Genomic DNA, 20,450 nt, shown 5'->3' on the forward strand with positions numbered 1-20,450 from the left:
ATAAGGACAAAATTTAAATACTTAGGGGTTACTCTTAAAATTAACAAACATCACCGGCTCAAACCCCCAGCCTGAAACCTGGAAAAAGTAAATACCTACCCAGAACACCCTTAATAGGCAATACTTCCCACTTGCAAGCACTGAGTCTGCTTATTAAATAAGGATAGACTTTATAAGGAGACAAGGGGACACAGGATCACTTGGGGTAGCACAATATAACTAAATAAAAAATGGAAAGACTATATTTCTGGTGATAGTCCTTTAACTCAGTTCCCACCAGCCAGTGTAAACAATCAGTAAGCAATTAATTGTCTCTTAAATACATCCTCGTCCCCTCACACTACACCTCACTCATAGCTTGGTGTGAGTGGTTAGCATGATCCCAGAGTCTGGGAGTGGACTCTAGCACGCCTATCTCCAGCCCCCTTGGGCAGGGGTTCTCCAACTGGGGGTCAGGACCCCACAGGGGATCGGAAGGTTACTGCATGGGGGATTGCAGACTGTCAGCCTCCATCCCAAATCCTGCTTTGTAGCCAGCATTTATAATGGTGTTAAATATATTTAAAAAGTGTTTTTAATTTATAAGGGAGGGTCGCACTCAGAGGCTTGCTACGTGAAAGGGGTCACCAGTACAAAAGTTTGAGAACTACTACCCTGGGGAAGTGCTGCATGGTCCAGTCCTGAGCGTCCCCGTCTAACCCACATCGCACCTCTGACTGCAGCATAGACATATCCCCTGAGAACAGTAAATTCATTCCAATACTCACTATATACACTATTTCCCAAATATGAGTGAAAAGAAAGACAATAGATAGAGCATCTCAGAAATGCACTGTAATGTCATCCTATTAGCACAAAGCCTAGCAGTGTGAACTCAGGCCATGCCTATGCTACAAAGTTTGGTTGCTGCAAGTTACATCAGCATAAAGCTGCTACAGTATATCGCTTGTGTTCATGCATACTTGACACCTTGCAGGGATGCTGCATATACTCACCATGAGCACTTATGTTGAAGCACAATGGGTAGGTATCTCATTGTGCATCCAGCCACCATTCAGCACAGTTTCTTTTTGGAAGTTTTGACAATGGATAGTAGGGCAGAAGCAGTCACACAAGGGCAACTGGGAAAAAGGGGTCAATTTCCCAGCTTGTAACTGTCTCCATCCCATAAAGTCATCTAGCTCCCATAATTTTCATGCCTTTTTTTAAAAAAAAATCCTCCTCACTATCTGCCTTCTCTAACAGAAGCATGTAGCCTGCACAGCTCTGCACTATTGTCATGTGCATTGCAAGCATAGGAAGAACGATCCTCTAGTATTTGCAGAGCCATAAGAAGAACTGAATCACCATGGAACATGACGATTTCTTGGAGGATAGATTAAGGTGGTACATAGCGAGAACCAATTCAAGGTTGTTGGTGATATTCAAGGAGTACCTGCAGATAGTGGAGCACCACTTCTGGGCCCAAGAAATGAGCACTGACTGGTGGGATTGCATCATAATACAGGCTTAGGATACTGTACACTGTCTGCAGAACTTTCAGACGTGGAAGGCCAGGTTTCTGGATCAATGTGCTGAGCTTGCCCCAGTCCTTCAGCACAGGGACATCAGAATGAGAACTGCACTGACAGTGGAGAAGCGAGTGGCGATTGCACTGTAGAAACTTGCAGTGCCAGATTGCCACCAGTCAGAGGGAAATCCTTTTGAAGTTGGAAAATCCACTTTGGAGGTCATTGTCATTCAAATGTGCAGGGCCATTAAATCATCTCCTGCAAGGTAAAACTGAAACACTTGGTAACGTGCAGAGCATAGTGGATGGATTTGCAGCAATTGTGTTCCTGAACTTCAGTGGAGAAATAGATGGTATGCATATTCCCATTTTGGCATCAGGGTACAACAGAAAGGGCTACTTGTCTATGGTTATGCAAGCATTAATGAATGCTCACTGGGTATGCTTCACTGACATCAATGTTGGTTGGTCAGGGAAGATGCATGATGCTCACATCTTTAAGAACACAGGACTGTTCAAAAAGCTACAAGCAGGGACTTTCTTTTCAGACTGGAATACTATCACTGACAATGTTGAAATGCCAGAAGTGATATTGGGTGATTCTGCTGACCTTCAGTCCCTGGCTCATAAAGCCATATATTTGCCACCTTGACAGCACAAAGGGCAGATTCAACGGCTCAGCAGGTGCAGAATGACAGTTGAATGCACTTCTGGTAGACAGAGGGGGCGCTGGCATTCTTTACTCACAAGACTGGACCTTGGTGAAAAAAAAATCCCAATTGTTATAGCTGCCTGCTGTGTCCTGCATAATATCTATGAAGCAAAAGGGGGGAAGTTGCTGGCGGGGTGGAGATGGAGCGGCTGTCTGCTGAGTTTGAAGAGCCAGACACAAAGGCTATTAGAAAAGTTCAAAACAGAGCTATATGGCTCTCGGAGGTTTTGAAAGAGCACTTTAACCGTGGATAAGCACTTTAACTGTGGATACACAGTGGTGTACTCTGCTTTTACCTGACCCTGATATTTTTGGGCCTGTTAGGAATTGGGTGGTGCTTGGTATACATCCATGAATACAACATTGTCAATGCACCTATTCATTTTGAGGTGCTTGCTGGACATTTATGTTTGTTACACTATGATTGTCATTGATCCTGTGAGTTATGTTACACTGTGCAGTAACCAGTAAGTGGGTGCTTTCAGAACTGCAAGGCACTCTGTAGTATATGTTGTAAACTAATAAAGATAAATTATTTTCCAAATAATAATTTATTCAGTAACAAAACCAGTGCAAAAAACTTCGGTGCAATTTAAAAGTAAATACATTAAAACCACAATATTAATGGAACAGAACTTAACAGTGGAAAGAACATCAAGGTCCATTTTACCTACACACACAGTAACCATCCCTTTCACAGGTCAGTGTATGTGAAGCTGTAGCAGTCCTTAAAGTTCCCCAGGGTGGAATGGTAGAAGTAGAGATGCAGCCCCTGATGTCATGTGGAATGTTGGGGAGTGGGAGGGTGTAGGGAGATGCTGTAATGGAGTTCTCCATGGACTGCAAAGAGAGGAGAGCCCATAATTGTTGAACCTCTAGGTCCACAAGAGTCTGCAGCATCTGTATTTTCTACCAGTGAAGCCTCATTATGTCCTGATTCATCTCCCTCCTCTTTTCCTTTTGGGACTTGTGGGCCTCTTCCCTGTCCATTCTTTTCTTCTCCAAGGTGCCTGCAATGTTTGCCCTCCAGACCTTTTGTGCAGTCTGATGCAGCACCGGCTTGCAGGATCTCATTGAAAATGTCATTCCAAGTCCTCTTCTTTCTCCTCATCTAGCTCAGGTGTTCCACAGGTGCTGAGGGGGAACCCTCAAAGCTTGAACAGCAACAGCCGCAGATAAAACACACAGAGGTATCACTGTCAGTACAGACATAATGGAAAGCGGAAGTTAAGATTCAGAACTCCCTTCCTTTGCTCCCCTCAAGTTTTACACAAGATATGCTTATTGACACTTCTGCTTCAGAATGCTTGTGCACAGTGCCACAGCACCAGCTATGGTGAGTATGGCCACCAGGGTGAAGGGAAATGAGGGAATTGCTCAGTTGCGTAAAAGTTTGAGTATAGGGCAAAGACACTGAATACTGGCACCACTTGTGCCCATAGACTGTTAGCCTGTGTACTGCAATGGTGCCTGCTGAAATTTTCGCTAGCTGGGGTGGGAAAGTATCCTACCACAGAGGAAGAAATAATGACGCTATTCCTAGAAACTTTCGGGAGAGGACTGCAGAGTACCTCCACAGAAGTTTCATCAAGATCTCTCAGGAGGATTCAAGGGAAATCCTTGTGTACATAAACAAACTGCTCTGAATGCACCCTTCAAACATCCGCCTAACTCGACAGGGCAGATAACACTACCTCTTGTAGTTGTACCACTACCTCTCTACTACAAGTAAATTAATGAAAAGTCAATAGCTGTGTCCTTTTAAGTTGGGGGTGCCACCACTGTAATGGGAAATAAACGTACACACTTACCTGAGGTTTCGTCCCCTGTATCGAGCTCACTGAGGCTTGACTGCTGGCAGTGACTAGACAGGGGTGAAATCTCAAACAGGTTCTGGCTTGTGTCATAGCTAGACCACCGTCTGTCACCTATCCCCCATCCTGCTCCTCTTCCTCATTGTTCACATCCGGGTTGTGTGACTCAGGCTCCTCGGAAGTACCCACTGTTGTCTGCAGGGTGGTAGTGGGGTCTCTACCAAGTATAGCATGCAGCTCTTAGGTCTGCCACTTGGCACTGAATTCACTGTAGGCTTCCCAGGCCTTCTGGTATGCCTGATGCAGTTCCTTCACTTTCACATGGCACTGCTGTTCAGGAGTCCTGGAACAATTTGAATAGTGGGGGGGTACTGAGAGCCACTGAACCCTGTATCTGATGGAAACCACTTCAAGCCAGGGGGTCCTGCAGCACCTCCAGCACCTATACTGCTGCTGGTCCCTGTTGTACCCCTTCTCTTGCATCCCCCATGTAATCTGCTCATAGATGTCCACGTTCCTACACAGCTGTGCTTGCATAGGCTCTTGTCCTCACAGGCCCAGGAGATCCAGTATCTCCTGTCTACTCCATGGCAGAGCACATATAGAGTGTGAGACTGGCATAGTCAGCTAGGCAGTTAAAAGCAACAATGGGGAACTGCTAGGTGTGCTCACCAAGCTGGACAATCAGGAAAAAGCATTTCAAAAATTTGCAGGGCCTTAAAAGGGAGTAGGGCCTTCTGGTCTCTGTGACCTATGGGGCAGTGGTGTTCACAATTGCAACCAGAGTGGTCAGTGTCAGGCACTGTGAGACAGCTGCTGGAGAACTGTTGAGGTCAACATGAGTAATGCAATATCTACACACATGCTATGTTGACCTCGATACATTGACTATGGTTTGACGCTGCTGGGGGATGTGGTGTTACCACAGTGCTCTAACCAGACACTAACACGGATGGGAGACAAATCTGATCTAACTTTGTAGCATATACCAGGTGATAGTGTTGCAATCACGGCCATGCCATGTTGCCTTCTAAAGCATTGTTCATACCTTGGTATAATCTAAACATCTCAACAGTTATGTTCATTGTGGAAAATGAGGTAAAAAGACCAAAAGTCTTCCTTCAGCAATAATTCAAAGGGAAGAATACAAAATAAGGTTTGTGTCAGGCCTTTTCAAAGCAAGCTACCTCAAATGTGATTTGATCATCAGCATTTCTTTCAAGGAATACGTGGTAGCTAGTTAGCTAAAATAAGGGTCGTTATCTGTTTCAGGAAATGAAACTGGCTGTGCTGTGCTTTCATACAGTTGATGAAAAAAATATAGGTTTCTTAATCATTAAGGAAATCCACAATACCTGTAATATATATACATATATATATTTATTTATTTTCCTGGGGGTGGGGGGGAAGGAATCAAAAGGAATCAAACCCCAAATCATTTTTTTCTTTTCCCCCTCACTGTGTCACTAGAGAGCAGAGTTAAGGTTGTTTGAATGCCCTAAATATACTTTTCTTAACTTAACATGTTTGGATTTCTTTTAAATGTAACCTTAACACTGAATTTCCAGTGTTTATAATGCTTGGTTTTGGGATATCTGAAACATCCCTGTAATGTGTTATATTTTTCAGTTATTGATACATACACAACCTTAACTCCATTTTAGCAAAGATTTTTTTTTTGTTTTTGTTTTTTAGTTTCGGAATGCAATTGTCAAGGCCGATTCCCCACTCTGGCACTTTGAATGCAGAAGACGGGGGCCCGCAAGGATTCTAAAAATTAATACTGGCCATTCCAGGCTTGTATTAAACTCCCAAGGTTACACCTTCTCTCTGACCTCGAATGGGTAGATGCTGCCACCACCCAAATGCACAAAAAACCTTTGAACCCAGGAAGGCACACTTGGGAATTCCTCCCTGTGGGGGTACTCTCGAGCACTTTCACACCCCCACGTCCACCCCCTAGGGAAGAGCTGAGAAAGAAAACAAAAGGAATCAGCTGTTGCCACCAGCTAATTAAACAATATATACACAAACCTCTTAGGACACAAAAACCCAATCCTGTTCTTAAAAAAGGTAAATTTTATTTAAAACAAAAAGAAAGAAAATACATCTGCAACTTAGGTTATTGCTAGATTTGAAAAGAGCAAATATAATAATTAAGCATCAAGAATGGCTTTTTTGAGGTCCAATTTAATGGTTACAAACAAAACAAAAGCATTTGGGGGTTAGCACAGAGGAGTCCACAAGCCATAAAGAAATAAACGAGATAACCCTAATTGCTTCTTCCTAGACATTTCCTAATCTACTTACATATCTGGGGTTTTAAATAAGTAGTTTCTAGGTATGATCTGATAATTTTTCATATCTGGTTTAAAGCTTTTTACAGCATAGTTTCAGCCCGGTCTCTGCTCTGTCCCCTCACTCCAGAGAACAAAAACAGACCGACGAAGAGAACGTTTTTTCCCAATTTTAAAAAGTTCTGGCCCTTCCATTGGTTCTTTTGGTCAGTTGCCCACTCCCTTCCTTTTACCTATGAGCTTTTTTTAACCCTTTACAGGTAGAGCAAGGAGAGAACAGCTACTAACAGGGATTCTGTAGCTAACTGGCTGGCTGGGTGTCCATAAAAGGGAGCTACTCCCCGCCCCCTTCATTTGTCACAGAAACAGTCCATAAATATATATTTATAGGCACTTGTATATTTCATTAAACAGCATAGCATCAATATAATCATAAGATCTGCTGAAAATGTAACTGGTATATCATGGTATCATGTCTGTTTTACTAATACTCAGTAAATATATATTTTTGCCTTTCTTGTTACACTAATTAAAAAAATTTAAACATTAACAGGAAACACTTCTTGAACAGATGCACCTCTTTTAACCTTTGCTTTACAGTATCAAGAAATATGTGTTACACCCAACCATGAATTGCAATGCTTAACATACTTTATTTCTCTAGTAGAAATGGCTAGACCACAGTGACCCCATGCATAAAAACTGATCATATATTTTCATATAGCATGGAAGTTTCTCAGGGGAAAAACATTATATGATTCATCTTGTCACCATGAACTATTTTTGGAGATTCATTTTACCATAATGTAATATGACATATTTGATTATTTTGCTGAAAATTTGACAAATGTATGTGTACCACGTACATTACATCATATGAAATTTGATATAAGGCTGATGTTTTCAAAATAGAGGTTTCAATTTAGGCTCCTAAGCCCACATTCAGAATTTTAAGTAAGAAATCTGATTTTCAAAAGGGAGCTCCCACTGACTTCAATCTGGATACACAACTCCTCTGAAAATCGACTCCCTTCTTACTTTAAATATCATTGTAGGAGTCTAACTTTAGGTTCCTATTTATGAAAATCTTAGCCTAGAATTACAGTAGCTAATTTATTTATTTTAATCTCAAATATCTTTGCTCCGTCACTTAATTCAGATGGAGTACTTGTGGCACCTTAGAGACTAACCAATTTATTTGAGCATAAGCTTTCGTGAGCTACAGCTCACTTCATCGGATGCATACTATGGAAAGTGTAGAAGATCTTTTTATACACACAAAGCATGAAAAAATACCTCCCCCCACCCCACTCTCCTGCTGGTAATAGCTTATCTAAGGTGACCACTCTCCTTACAATGTGTATGATAATCAAGTTGGGCCATTTCCAGCACAAACCCAGGGTTTAACAAGAACGTCTGGGGGGGAGGGGGTAGGAAAAAACAAGGGGAAATAGGTTACCTTGCATAATGACTTAGCCACTCCCAATCTCTATTCAAGCCTAAGTTAATTGTATCCAATTTGCAAATGAATTCCAATTCAGCAGTCTCTCGCTGGAGTCTGGATTTGAAGTTTTTTGTTGTAATATCGCAACTTTCATGTCTGTAATCGCGTCACCAGAGAGATTGAAGTGTTCTCCAACTGGTTTATGAATGTTTTAATTCTTGACATCTGATTTGTGTCCATTTATTCTTTTACATAGAGACTGTCCAGTTTGACCAATGTACATGGCAGAGGGGCATTGCTGGCACATGATGGCATATATCACATTGGTGGATGTGTAGGTGAATGAGCCTCTGATAGTGTGGCTGATGTTATTAGGCCCTGTGATGGTGTCCCCTGAATAGATATGTGGGCACAGTTGGCAATGGGCTTTGTTGCAAGGATAGGTTCCTGGGTTAGTGGTTCTGGTGTGTGGTATGTGGTTGCTGGTGAGTATTTGCTTCAGGTTGGGGGGCTGTCTGTAGGCAAGGACTGGCCTGTCTCCCAAGGTTTGTGAGAGTGTTGGGTCATCCTTCAGGATAGGTTGTAGATCCTTAATAATGCATTGGAGGGGTTTTAGTTGGGGGCTGAAGGTGACGGCTAGTGGCCGTTTCTTTGTTAGGCCTGTCCTGTAGTAGGTGACTTCTGGGAACTCTTCTGGCTCTATCAATCTGTTTCTTCACTTCCGCAGGTGGGTATTGTAGTTGTAAGAATGCTTGATAGAGATCTTGTAGGTGTTTGTCTCTGTCTGAGGGGTTGGAGCAAATGCGGTTGTGTCGCAGAGCTTGGCTGTAGATGATGGATCGTGTGGTGTGGTCAGGGTGAAAGCTGGAGGCATGTGGGTAGGAATAGCGGTCAGTAGGTTTCCGGTATAGGGTGGTGTTTATGTGACCATCGTTTATTAGCACTGTAGTGTCCAAGAAGTGGATCTCTTGTGTGGATTGGACCAGGCTGAGGTTGATGGTGGGATGGAAATTGTTGAAATCATGGTGGAATTCCTCAAGGGCTTCTTTTCCATGGGTCCAGATGATGAAGATGTCATCAATATAGCGCAAGTAGAGTAGGGGCGTTAGGGGACGAGAGCTGAGGAAGCGTTGTTCTAAGTCAGCCATAAAAATGTTGGCATACTGTGGGGCCACGCGGTTACCCATAGCAGTGCCACTGATTTGAAGGTATACATTGTCCCCAAATGTAAAATAGTTATGGGTAAGGACAAAGTCACAAAGTTCAGCCACCAGGTTAGCCGTGACAATTTCGGGGATAGTGTTCTTGATGGCTTGTAGTCCATCTTTGTGTGGAATGTTGGTGTAGAGAGCTTCTACATCCATAGTGGCCAGGATGATGTTATCAGGAAGATCACCAATGGATTGTAGTTTCCTCAGGAAGTCATCGGTGTCTCGAAGGTAGCTGGGAGTGCTGGTAGCGTGAGGTAACCTATTTCCCCTTGTTTTTTCCTTACCCCCCCACCCCCAAGCGTTCTTGTTAAACCCTGGATTTGTGCTGGAAATGGCCCACCTTGATTATCAGACACATTGTAAGGAGAGTGGTCACTTTAGATAAGCTATTGTCAACAGGAGAGTGGGTTTCTGGGGGGGTGGTGAGGGACGGGAGAGACAACCTGGATTTGTGCTGGAAATGGCCCAACTTGATTATCATACACATTGTAAGGAGAGTGATCACTTTAGATAAGCTATTACCAGCAGGAGAGAGTGGGGTGGGGGGAGGTATTTTTTCATGCTTTGTGTGTATAAAAAGATCTTCTACACTTTCCACAGTATGCATCCGATGAAGTGAGCTGTAGCTCACGAAAGCTTATGCTCAAATAAATTGGTTAGTCACTAAGGTGCCACAAGTACTCCTTTTCTTTTTGCGAATACAGACTAACACGGCTGTTACTCTGAAACCTGTTAATTCAGATGGAGTTCTGATGAACCAGTTTTAAAGTTACAGTATTTAAGTACCTGCTAGCAAACCAACACTTAAAGTTCTGTCATTCAATTCAGCCAAGTGCTTCAATTCTGAAATCTTTCTGTAACAAATTAATGGTTAAGAACCCATGTAACAGTGTTTCAGAAAACTAAGCTGTAAATCTGAGAACTATAATACAAATAATAATTTGCACTAGAATGTAATGTAGTGCCTACTTGTGAAGGTAAGAGCCAGTTAGGGATGTTCAATTTGCTGTGACTTAATTCTGGCATCCCCTGCAAAATTCCATACAGGGTACTTATAATACCACTAAATTTTTTCGAAAGGAAAGAACATGATGGCATACAACACATATGCCTTTGTGTGCCCACTCTGGCTCCATAATGTCAATATACACAATAAGTCCTTAATGTTAGAGGTTGGGACTTCCCTGTCTATATTTTATTGCTGACAACGGAATAAGTCAAAGCCATTGGTGTAGGAGTTAGTGTCATCTGAAAGTTAAGAATGAGGTTATTAAGATTTGCCTTCCTCCCAAAGGTATCTCAGCAAGTAAGCCAAAAAGGATTTGGAAGAAGAAATAATCTGCTGACAATAGAAGTGCCCAATGCTCAGTGAGTAGGCAAGGAGCCATTGCGTGGGAATGGAAAAATAAGGCAATGAATCATTAAGCACATTTAAAAGCTTAAACTCAGCAACCCTGAAGCAACACTACAATCTTTTAATGTAATATTTTCATCAAACATTTTCAGTCCTAATTCATGTATCAACTTTTGGCATCTGTCTCAACTTCTCTTCTTGACAAAAAGATATCTCCTAAGACCACCACCTTGCTGAAATGATTACTCAGACCTGAATCCTGCAAGCAGTTATGCACGCAAGCACTTTACCCACAAGTAGTCTCACTGAGTTCAGGGGATATAGTAATGCGAGGAAAATTAATCATGTGCTTATGTGATCATAGCACTGGTGCTTAAGACTGTTACTCACATTAAAAGAAACCACCAACCACTTCACCATCCACAAATGGCCTGCTATTTTCTTGTATAACAATATACTCATTTTCAAATGGAAAGATTATTTTATAGAAAATAACATGTAAACTCCAATATAGGGAAAAATGTAAACTTTATTCAGAACTGATTATTCACAGCTACTATCTTGTGGTCACACTTATTTTTATTTATTCATTTTTGCAAAATGTTTCATGAATTTTAAGGAAGAAACTTTGTGATAATAAAATCTTCTCCCACGCCCTTACTAACTCGAAATTTATATTAGGTCATGATATTAAAATGACTACAACTGATCTATTTACCAATGCCAAACGATGAATTTCTATACATCCTATACACAAGTCTGAGTCCATGTTGAAAAATGGGGGGGATAAATCAAAACTATTTATTTTTTCCTAACAAGTCTTTATCATGCATCTCTGTTTACGCTCAGAAAATCAGCCATGTGTAAAATAGGTATATGTTCATATAATTGGCTACAGTATTTTGTTACATGGTTAAATGCATGATTTCCTCTAATAGAATGCCATTGTGGTCTACATCACATTTTCTAGTTCATAAAGATCAAATGAGCTGTGACCATAGTCTCCCAAACTTAATGGGAAGTTCATTCAGTGACTTCTCAGTTTAAATTGTGTCTTTCTGCTATGAATCAATAGATTTAAAACACATTAATGGATCACTTTGCCAAAAAGTCTAATCCTGGGTGACTAATATGGTAGATCTAACTCAGATTTATTGCTCTTGTAGCATGTTGAACGAAAAGGTCTTTTATCTTTGTAATATAACAATGAATTTGAATTAACAGAATGATATCCACTTGATGCAAATCATCCAGCTGTCTATGTATTCATGCCTCTCTAAAAGTTCATAACAATAGCTTTCAAAGTTCTGCGTTGTGAAATGTTAGAGGTAATTATCACACTGCTACAAACTTTTGCTAAACATAATTTTTCACTGCTCAAACTTTCTGTCAACCTATGCAAGTAGATACGTTTTTCCATCTTAAAGACAGTTTAACTCAAAATCCATTTCCTTATCATTGTTCTGACCTCTTCTTAGTGTGCACATATCCTAGCACTGTACAAGATGTTCTTTTACCATTATAAGTTATAACTTTACAGATATTTGTCTCCATGTACCTATTACAAATTAAACATAGAGGTATGGGGAAAGAACCATTTTTTCTTATGTAAAGCAAGTGTATAACCCAGTTATATATGTTCCATATCTTATACAACATGACCCTGAAAGGAAAGGAAAATTTGTCACTGATAATTGATCTAGTCCCTCATCTCCTTCCATCACATGGAAATTCCACACTACCAGCATTGTAGCACCCTCTACCAGTAAGCATAGAGGCAAAGGAGAGTGAAAAAGGAGTGTATAAGGCAAACTCTGCCCCTCAAGTCTTTGATATATCTGATGAGAGGAGGTTGGCTTACTTAAGAGGTGGCTTTGAAAAATGTCACAGCTAAATTTGCCTCCACTGTCTATACCCACTTGGGAAAGCAAGAGGATTTTAAGAGGCAAGGACCATGACTGAGGTCATATCAGCTTTCCTAACCCAGGAGGTGGAAATATCCTGGCTAGAGTAAACATTCACTGCAGAGTTGGAAACGGAGAGCTGGCCACCCCTTCACAAGTCAGATTAATATGCGACTTTACCAATGACTAAGAGGGGTATGGTAGCCAGAGACCCTACTTTAGGTGATGGAAATGGAGAAAGAGTTTTGGTAAAGCCAACAGTAAAATGAGCTAATTACCAAAGAAGTCCAAAACCACATAGGGAGAAACTACTGAGTGAACTGAAACCCCAGCTTGTTAGGAGCATGGGGGGTTAAATTGGAGAGCTTAATGCTCCAAAGAATCCAGCCTAGGTCTTAGCAACTGAATAAGCTACTTTCATAGACAACAGACACAGAGGATATGTTTCGACATGTCCTCATGGACTCTAGAGCTCATGGAGTATTGCACTCAATTCTTGGGGCACAGTACAAAGTGGATAGGATTCAGGAGGGTGCATTCTGTGCTGCAGGTTAAGGGCAGCAACACCAGGCTAAAAATGGCAACCTACCATCAGAGGGCAAGACTGAGGGGCTAGACGGTCTGAACAGGAAGTGAGTGTGGGACACCAGCAGTATTCTTTTTCCCTGGACATCAGAAAAGGTCCCTTCCCCTTCCTCAGGTGATGGCCATTGCTGTGAGAATTTGCCAGGAAGGGAAAACTGGGGTGATGAAGGAGAGCCAGTAGATTTAGCTGTAAGAAGGGAAGCTATTTTAAAAGATATCACGGTATTTTTCTGTTCTTATTCCTTTGAAAATGTTTATTGCATGGAAAGGAACTTAAGGTTTCATGGGCTACCACTTTGAAAATATAACATTGTTTAAAAAAGAGATCTGTATATAATTATAATATGAAAAAAAAGAATTGTAGGCCCTCCTGTGATAGAATACAGTTTCACCAAAAAAAAAAAAAATCAATTTATTTCAGACCACAGAATCTAGAATGGGCATTGAAGGCAACAGCCTCAATACAGAGGATGCACTAAAGAAAATCAATGTTTCCAATTTGTAAAGAAAGCATAAATCAAATATTATTAACATGACCTATAAGCACTGTATAAACCTATTTATACCACACACATTAATGATAAATTGCCTGAATAAATTATATTATTCTAAGAAATGTTGCAAATAACATGCTGACAGGTCAGAAAAGTGAAAATAATAGTGTTGACCTTTATGCTGTTTCTCCCTTTACAGTGTCTTGTATTCTGAATTTAAGCAACAGTTTCACCCCCATTTCAGTCACATGCTGGATCTGAATGTTTTTCATTTTGAAGTCCTGTCTTACTGTACATTATTTACATGAGTCTAGTATGACACCCGGTTTAATATAAGGCTCGATTTATTACTAATAGCAAAAATAGGCTGCACTTTTCCATTCTGCAGCTAAGGAGCTTTTGACAATGTCAGCAGGAGATATCCCACAGCAGGGGTGTCTGAGCAAACTTACTGAACCTACTGATATCAAAATGCAGAAAAAGCATTCTCAAAAGTTAGGCAAAAGCAGCATCAATTGTCATCTGAGATTTCAAAATACATTCACACATGGAATGGAGAACCAAAAGATCTCCACGCAGGTGGAAAATTGGCTCCCTTGGTTCTAAGAAGAAAAGGGGAACTTTTAAACTTGTGTCTTTCATCCAGTTTTTTTTCTTTTATACCAACTGTACATGATCTGTCCCCCATGCTCTCAAAAATCAGTGCAACCTGAGCTTCTTACGTACAGGTAGATAATTTCCAAAGGTTTGTCTACACGTGAAAGTTGATCTGGAGTACTATAGGGTGTGAATTTACAGCAGATTAACTATTCCTAATTAACTCCATGTGTAGACACATTTATTCTGGAAAACAGCGTCTTATTCTGAATTAGTTTGTGGATAGAGTATATTCAGAATAAGACACTCTTAGTTCAGAACAAGAGCATCCACACATGAAGTTAATCAGGAATAGCTATTTCAGAACAACTTCCCCATAGACAAATCCCAAATCACCATATAATTGGCCTTTCATAGCCCTGTACTATATAAGTCATCATCAATATTTTCTTTGTAATGAAGCCAACGAATAACAAGCTCCCATTTTCTGTTCACTTATAATTTAGCATTGAGGATTATCATCAACTATGACTAACATTTTGGCTCAATGCAAAAACAAGCAGATAATCCACTCAGATTTACCTCTTCTCCAGGTCATACCCAGGGCATATAACTGAAATTCATTTCAATTTTATATCAGTTTGGTAGCCAATGTGAAATGACCTGGTGGTTATAGTCAAGACCCTAGTGGATAAGTGTCTACATCACCAAAATCATGAATCAGAAATATAACCCTGGCAGGCAGTCTCTCAAACCCAGAGATTGCTTCTTCTGTACGGGAATAAGGAACACTGGCACACACTGTAAGAAAGTTTGAACTGCTGTTGCCCTTCCCCCATTTCCCTTTTCTCTTCTGTTCAGAACAGGAATAGCAAATTACTTTGGTCTCCAAGATTGCCAGCCTAGTTTCCCTGAACAAAATATCCTAAGAGAAATTTTCTTTGAAGGATAAATCAATTGAGGAATATTTGTTAGCACACTATCAATATGGCACCATTCATAAGCAACAATTTCAGCTAATTCATTCTATATACTGTAGATGTCACCTAATTTAAAAACTTCTGTTTAATTTTTTATTTCTTTTAATTGAATGCAAATTAAGAAGTAGAGAACTTTATTTTGCTCATTTTTCTTTTTTGTAGATCTGTCTTGCCAGGCTGCAAGATCAAGCCATTTGAACTCTTTGCTAGCAACAATGTCAGCATAGATCTTGATCATTAATGGAGAATGAATTAACTAATTCTTAAAGTAAATACTTGCAAACAGAAACACAGCCTACCCATTAGTACAGTAATTTTAGTTTCCGAACATTCTTATCCTGCAGCTATAAGGTCCAGGATTAACGGCCCAAAAATTAGTCTCCCTACTATTCTGTATTATATCTTATGTAAATATTTGCAAATCCCTATGTAATTCTTTGTGTTATAGTAAATAAAAGTGATTCAATTCTGTTTTTTTCCTGTTGCAAAATAAATAATCAATGCTAGCAACCTAGCTCTCAGCAGCCACCATTGCAATAACAAATCAGTGTGTACATACATGTTGGAAGAAAACAGATAAAGGAAAGACTACTACTTTGCACTTCTAAAGTGGTTTAATCCAGTGATCTCAAAGTGTTCTATATGCATTAATTAACCCTCACAACCCCCTCTGCAAAGTAAGTATCATTGTCTAAGTTTTATATCAATGAAATGGAGGCCCAGAGAGCAACTGGGTGGCTTTCCCAAGGTCATACATCAAGGCAGGGGCACCACCAAGAATAAATTCCAGGAGTCCTAATTCCCATTTCAGTATTCCATCTGCTAGACAGCAGTGCCTCAAGACAGTGTGATAATTACAGAAATTACCCTGAATTATTTGTATGATCCTAAGAAGAAAAAAGAATGATGAGATTTTCCATTCACAAATGTCATACACCTCAGACTTCAAATTTCAGTGTGAAAAACCTAAAGTATTCAGCAAAACAAGTAGTTGGGATAAAGCACTTTTTGGCTCAAAAAAAAAATTAGGATTAAACTGTGGTCTTGAATACACATGGTGAATCTCATTCCCAAAATACTCCTCTGCTTATGGAGTGTATACTGATCTGCTGATATCAATGAAAGGTCTGTCCACATAGGGAAAACAGAAGCAAGATTGGTCAAAATGGATATAAAACCACAAATTTACCCTCAGTCAAACTCAATTCATTTCACACCTCCCAAAACCTTTGAAAGGAAACCAACTGGTGATTAAATCATAGTTTTCTTAATTATTTAAGTCCCAATCTTTCTGAACAGGGATGAAGTCTTAAATTATTATTATTATTTGGAATAGAGACTACTACACATCACAAACTTTGTCTACAATCCATCAAACAATTACTATTTGGGTGCTTTAATGGAAATGTAAGTGTCCCATATGTTCCAATACGTGTTCCTTATTTACTTCAAAACCTGCCGTAAAATTCTGCACCTGGATTACAGCTTCAACCAAGTTTAAAATGTTCTGGAGAATTGCAGAGAAGGAACACTGAATCCTCCCTATTAAGAATCCTCTCTATTGATTCTATTATCAGGCAGTTTTCCCACCTTTAGCCATATGGATAAGAACATGTTTAATGGTCCCGTCTTAATTACTGGAACTGGCTAGGGACAGTGAGAGTGGCTGAAGGACAAAGCAGCGACTGTGAAGGACATTACTAATCTTATCACAGGTTCCTTTGGAAAAAGAAATACAACTTCTATCTCCACCCTAGTCATTAGTCAGATATAAACAGCCATTTGACTTGACATGGTTATAAGCCCTATTATCACAGTCTAAGCTCATTCTTCATGCAGCTTGTTGGAAGATAGATGATGGCCCACTACCAATTCCAGTTAATGGGGTTAGACATATTTCTAAACAATATGTGCGTGGTAAAAGTATCTAAATGTACACAGGGAATGATTCACTGCACTTTCCTTGTGTAGGAGAAATCTAATTTTAAACACTGGAACTTTTCCAGTAAGGAAAACAAATCTGACACCTCTGGCTAACTCTCTATTACAGAACATACCAATAAGATTTTTTGTTTTTCTTCTTAATTTCTTCTAGCCCTTTCTTGTCCAGCAAGTAATAGTGACCTACAGACAAGTTTGTATTTATAATGAATTATTTTAGTAAATAGTTATAACCCTGTCTTTATGGTGTTATTCTTCAGAATATTATTTAAGTTTCATTTCCAGCATGTTCTCCCATTCTGTTTTAACCTAAATTACTGTGCAATTTAATAATTCTCACAATACCCAAGCAAACCTAGGAAATACCATGTTGGAAACATTTTCCAGGAATAATTTTATTTGTGTCTGTAAATATGTCTATAAAATATGTTCTCAAAATAAAATTATGAAAATAATTTCAATCTTGTTGAGGGTGACTGGAGTTCATATGACTGGGGAAAGCAGTGTTTTGTCAGGGTTAGTTTGCTTTTTTTTGGCATTTCTGGTAGAAGTGAAGTCATTTTTCTTGTTCTCATCTACAGTATTGCAAGGCACCTTCCCCTCCTCCAAATCCCTCCATAAAACTCATTTATTCCAGCAACCTTCAATAATCACCATTCTCTCTCCAATCTGAACTATCCCATATTTATGTCGGGTTGGCCGACCTTGAGAAGGCCCTACCCTCAACTTGACAGCATTTCTGTCTATCTGTAATATGATCACTTTTGAACACTGCATCTGATCAATTCCCAAACTTCTCAGAATATTCTAGGAAATAATGGATTTCTATTGATTTGGGGGACAGTCAGAAAATTGAAAGGGGGGCAAATGAACTCCCTGCCAGCTCCTTAGAACAGCCACAGCCTCAAGCACTTCTGCAATTGTCTATTGTTTAGAGAATGGGTTGATAGCAACCATTAATGCCTTCCAGCATAACAATAGTCCATCATCTCTGCTCATTTTCCCAAGAGAGTTCTACACATTGACACCCTGTGTAATGTATCTCCAACACAAAAAGAAGAATGGTGGGGGAAAGAGGGAGTGGGGGACCCATGGAAAGAAGAGGTGTGCACACAGCCCTTGTCATGGGGAAGAGAATAGGATATCCTGGTACGTGGAGAAAACACAACTGCTGGTGTGGGGAGATTGGTAAACCAGGGTATTTGCGGCAATAGGGAAATAAGAGTGTGCACTAAGCTCCTGGCATGGGGTGGTAAGAATGGGGGATCCTGGAATGGGGAAAACGAGGGGAGCACACAGAGTCCGTGGCATGGGAGAAAGTGGGAACAACAGTGCTCACAGAGACAGGAAGAATGGGGGACCCTGGTGTGGGAGGAAGGGGAGGTAAAGGGGGCACACAGAACCCATGGCAGGGAGGAGATTAGGAGTTAGTTGTATCAGACCAAGAAGGGGATGGGAGGCTGGCACAAGGGAGCTTGTGGGGGGAGAGGCGGGGAATGGAAGGATGCGAGGAGCCCCTTTTGGGTTCATTAAGCTCAGCATACACAAAAATTATGAAGTGTGCAACTTCTTAATAAAGTAAAACCCAAGTTGTGGCTGGCCCTTTGCCATGTAAAAGGGGAAGAGAAGCAAAGCTTGTATGGAGCATTACCTTTCTATCAGCCTCTGCACAGAGGCCAGTGACAATGTGCCTGGGGAATGTCATGCCTGCTCATGGTTAATGTCGGTGATGCTACACTTATCTTATCTGCAACGGCCAGCAGAGCTGGCTGGCAATAGAAGGGAGCATATACTGCACCATCTGACAAAGTGGCAGAGCTAATACTGTGGAATGTTTACCCCACGAGAAGTTCTGAATGACTTCTGCAGCACAGCCTCCTCTGCCACATGCACTCTGGCAGTGTGACACAGCTAATCTCTCACTTGTAAGGTCTTTGGGGCCAGGAATGTCTTTCTGTTCCCAAAGCATCATGTAAATGTACAGTCTGACTCAAGTATGCGTGACAATACATAGGACAACAACAAGGATGCAACAGCAGCATGAAGTTACTTACACATGATTTTTACATGTCATAAAATCTGAAGTGTGTGAGGAGTAATATTCAGCACAATTAGAAGGGACAAGTACCATTCCTGTACATGTAAGTCATACTGCCACATCCCCACGGATTGCACTGAACAGCTGTGTACACAGAGTTTACCTGGATACATTAATTATGTCACAGGTTTGAGACTTTACACTGTTTTTGTTGACAACTATTTAATTTAGGACGCTTCAAGGTTTCAAAGTCTGAGAACATTTTGTACTTAGATACATCCTCAAAGTAATCTTTCACAAAAAGGCCATTTTCTGCAGTAAGTCTAGAGTGTACATGATTTTCCATTGGGATATAGTATGTGCAAAAGTGAAGTGAGGGTTAAATTAAATGTACAATGCCATTTAGCCATGTATTAGTTATGTTCAGTGCTAAAAAATCCAAACTCTGTATAAATGGCAGTACTATTACAGCACAATGCAATTGTAAACTTTTTGCCTTGAAGCATAAAAAATAGGCTATATTCTAATTAAAATTATTAAAACAAAGATAGTTTAACACAACACACTTAAATCTTCAACAAGTTTAAATATTAGTGGCCTTAATGCAAGGAAACTTCAGGGACTAGGACTCAATTCGCCATTGCCCTGAACATTGGGTAGTCATGTATAACAGTGCAAAGCAAGTGCACAATGCTACTAAATTAGAATGTTAGTATTTGCACTGATGTAAATGACCTGGTTGAGGAGGCACATGGTGGAAACTAATTGGGAATGACGATGCAGTAGTGCTAAGTGTCCACAATCCTCCATGCCCATTGGTTCTGGCGAGACCCCTTCAATAAAAAAGTGTGCCGCACTGTCTTGGAAGGAGGTGTGGGGAGAGTGTGCACTGATCCAGCTTCTCCCTTAGCAGCTCCCACCAGCAGAGTTCATGTGTACTCCTGAGAAAGGAAAGATGTGGTGGAAATTAATATTGGCTGTGTCAGAAAGACGGTTGCCCTCTCCTGAGGTAAATTCCTTGGAGAACAGACACCTCAGATAGCACAGATGAAGGTTTCCTGAATGTGGCTTCTCCCATGTGAATCAGCAAACATAAATACTAGAGCTGGGTGCATAATGGATTTTTCTGTTTATCAGCAATTTCAAAAAGTCAAAAAAGAGAGTGAGAGTTGGACCAAAAAATAAAAAAAAAATTGAAATGTTTTGAGTCAAAAAGTCAAAAACAATTTCGTTTTGTGTCAAACAGCATGTTTCATTTCAACAAAATAAACCATTTAAAAAACTTATTTTAAGGAAATTTTGAAATGGAAGTCATTTTAAAAAAATCAAAACTTTTTTTCCAAAACGTCAGAAGTTTCAATTTTTTTGGCTCGACAGCGGTGGGGCATCAGGTGTCAAAATGAACAATTAAGCAAAATTAATAACTTAATGGGAAAAGGTTCAGTGTTGCCAAATATTCATTTTTTGCCAAAAAAGTTTTGGCCCAAAATTTTGCTCTGTTCTAGTAAATTCCTTTTCCTTATCCTTTTTGATAAAATGAAACAGAAAAGGCTGTACGATGCCTCTCTG

The 20,450-nt window shown here is 40.2% G+C and overlaps 1 protein-coding gene across 24 annotated transcripts in view; it reads right to left on the reverse strand.

Annotated features, from left to right (window-relative positions):
* RBFOX1 (RNA binding fox-1 homolog 1) overlaps positions 1–20,450 on the reverse strand; it is a 2,443,894-nt gene that overhangs the window by 1,415,038 nt on the left and 1,008,406 nt on the right. Inside the window, exon 1 of one of the 24 annotated variants that reach the window (XM_048868144.2) lies at positions 2,121–2,153. The exons of the other annotated variants lie outside the window; for them this stretch is intronic. Coding sequence (XP_048724101.2) covers positions 2,121–2,138 — 18 coding nt within the window. The 5' untranslated portion in view covers positions 2,139–2,153. Of the gene's footprint in view, positions 1–2,120; positions 2,154–20,450 lie in introns of those variants that run through there. 24 annotated transcript variants of the gene reach the window in all.

This window comes from Caretta caretta, chromosome 10, assembly GCF_965140235.1.
Source record: "Caretta caretta isolate rCarCar2 chromosome 10, rCarCar1.hap1, whole genome shotgun sequence".
Classification (NCBI taxonomy): domain Eukaryota; kingdom Metazoa; phylum Chordata; order Testudines; family Cheloniidae; genus Caretta; species Caretta caretta.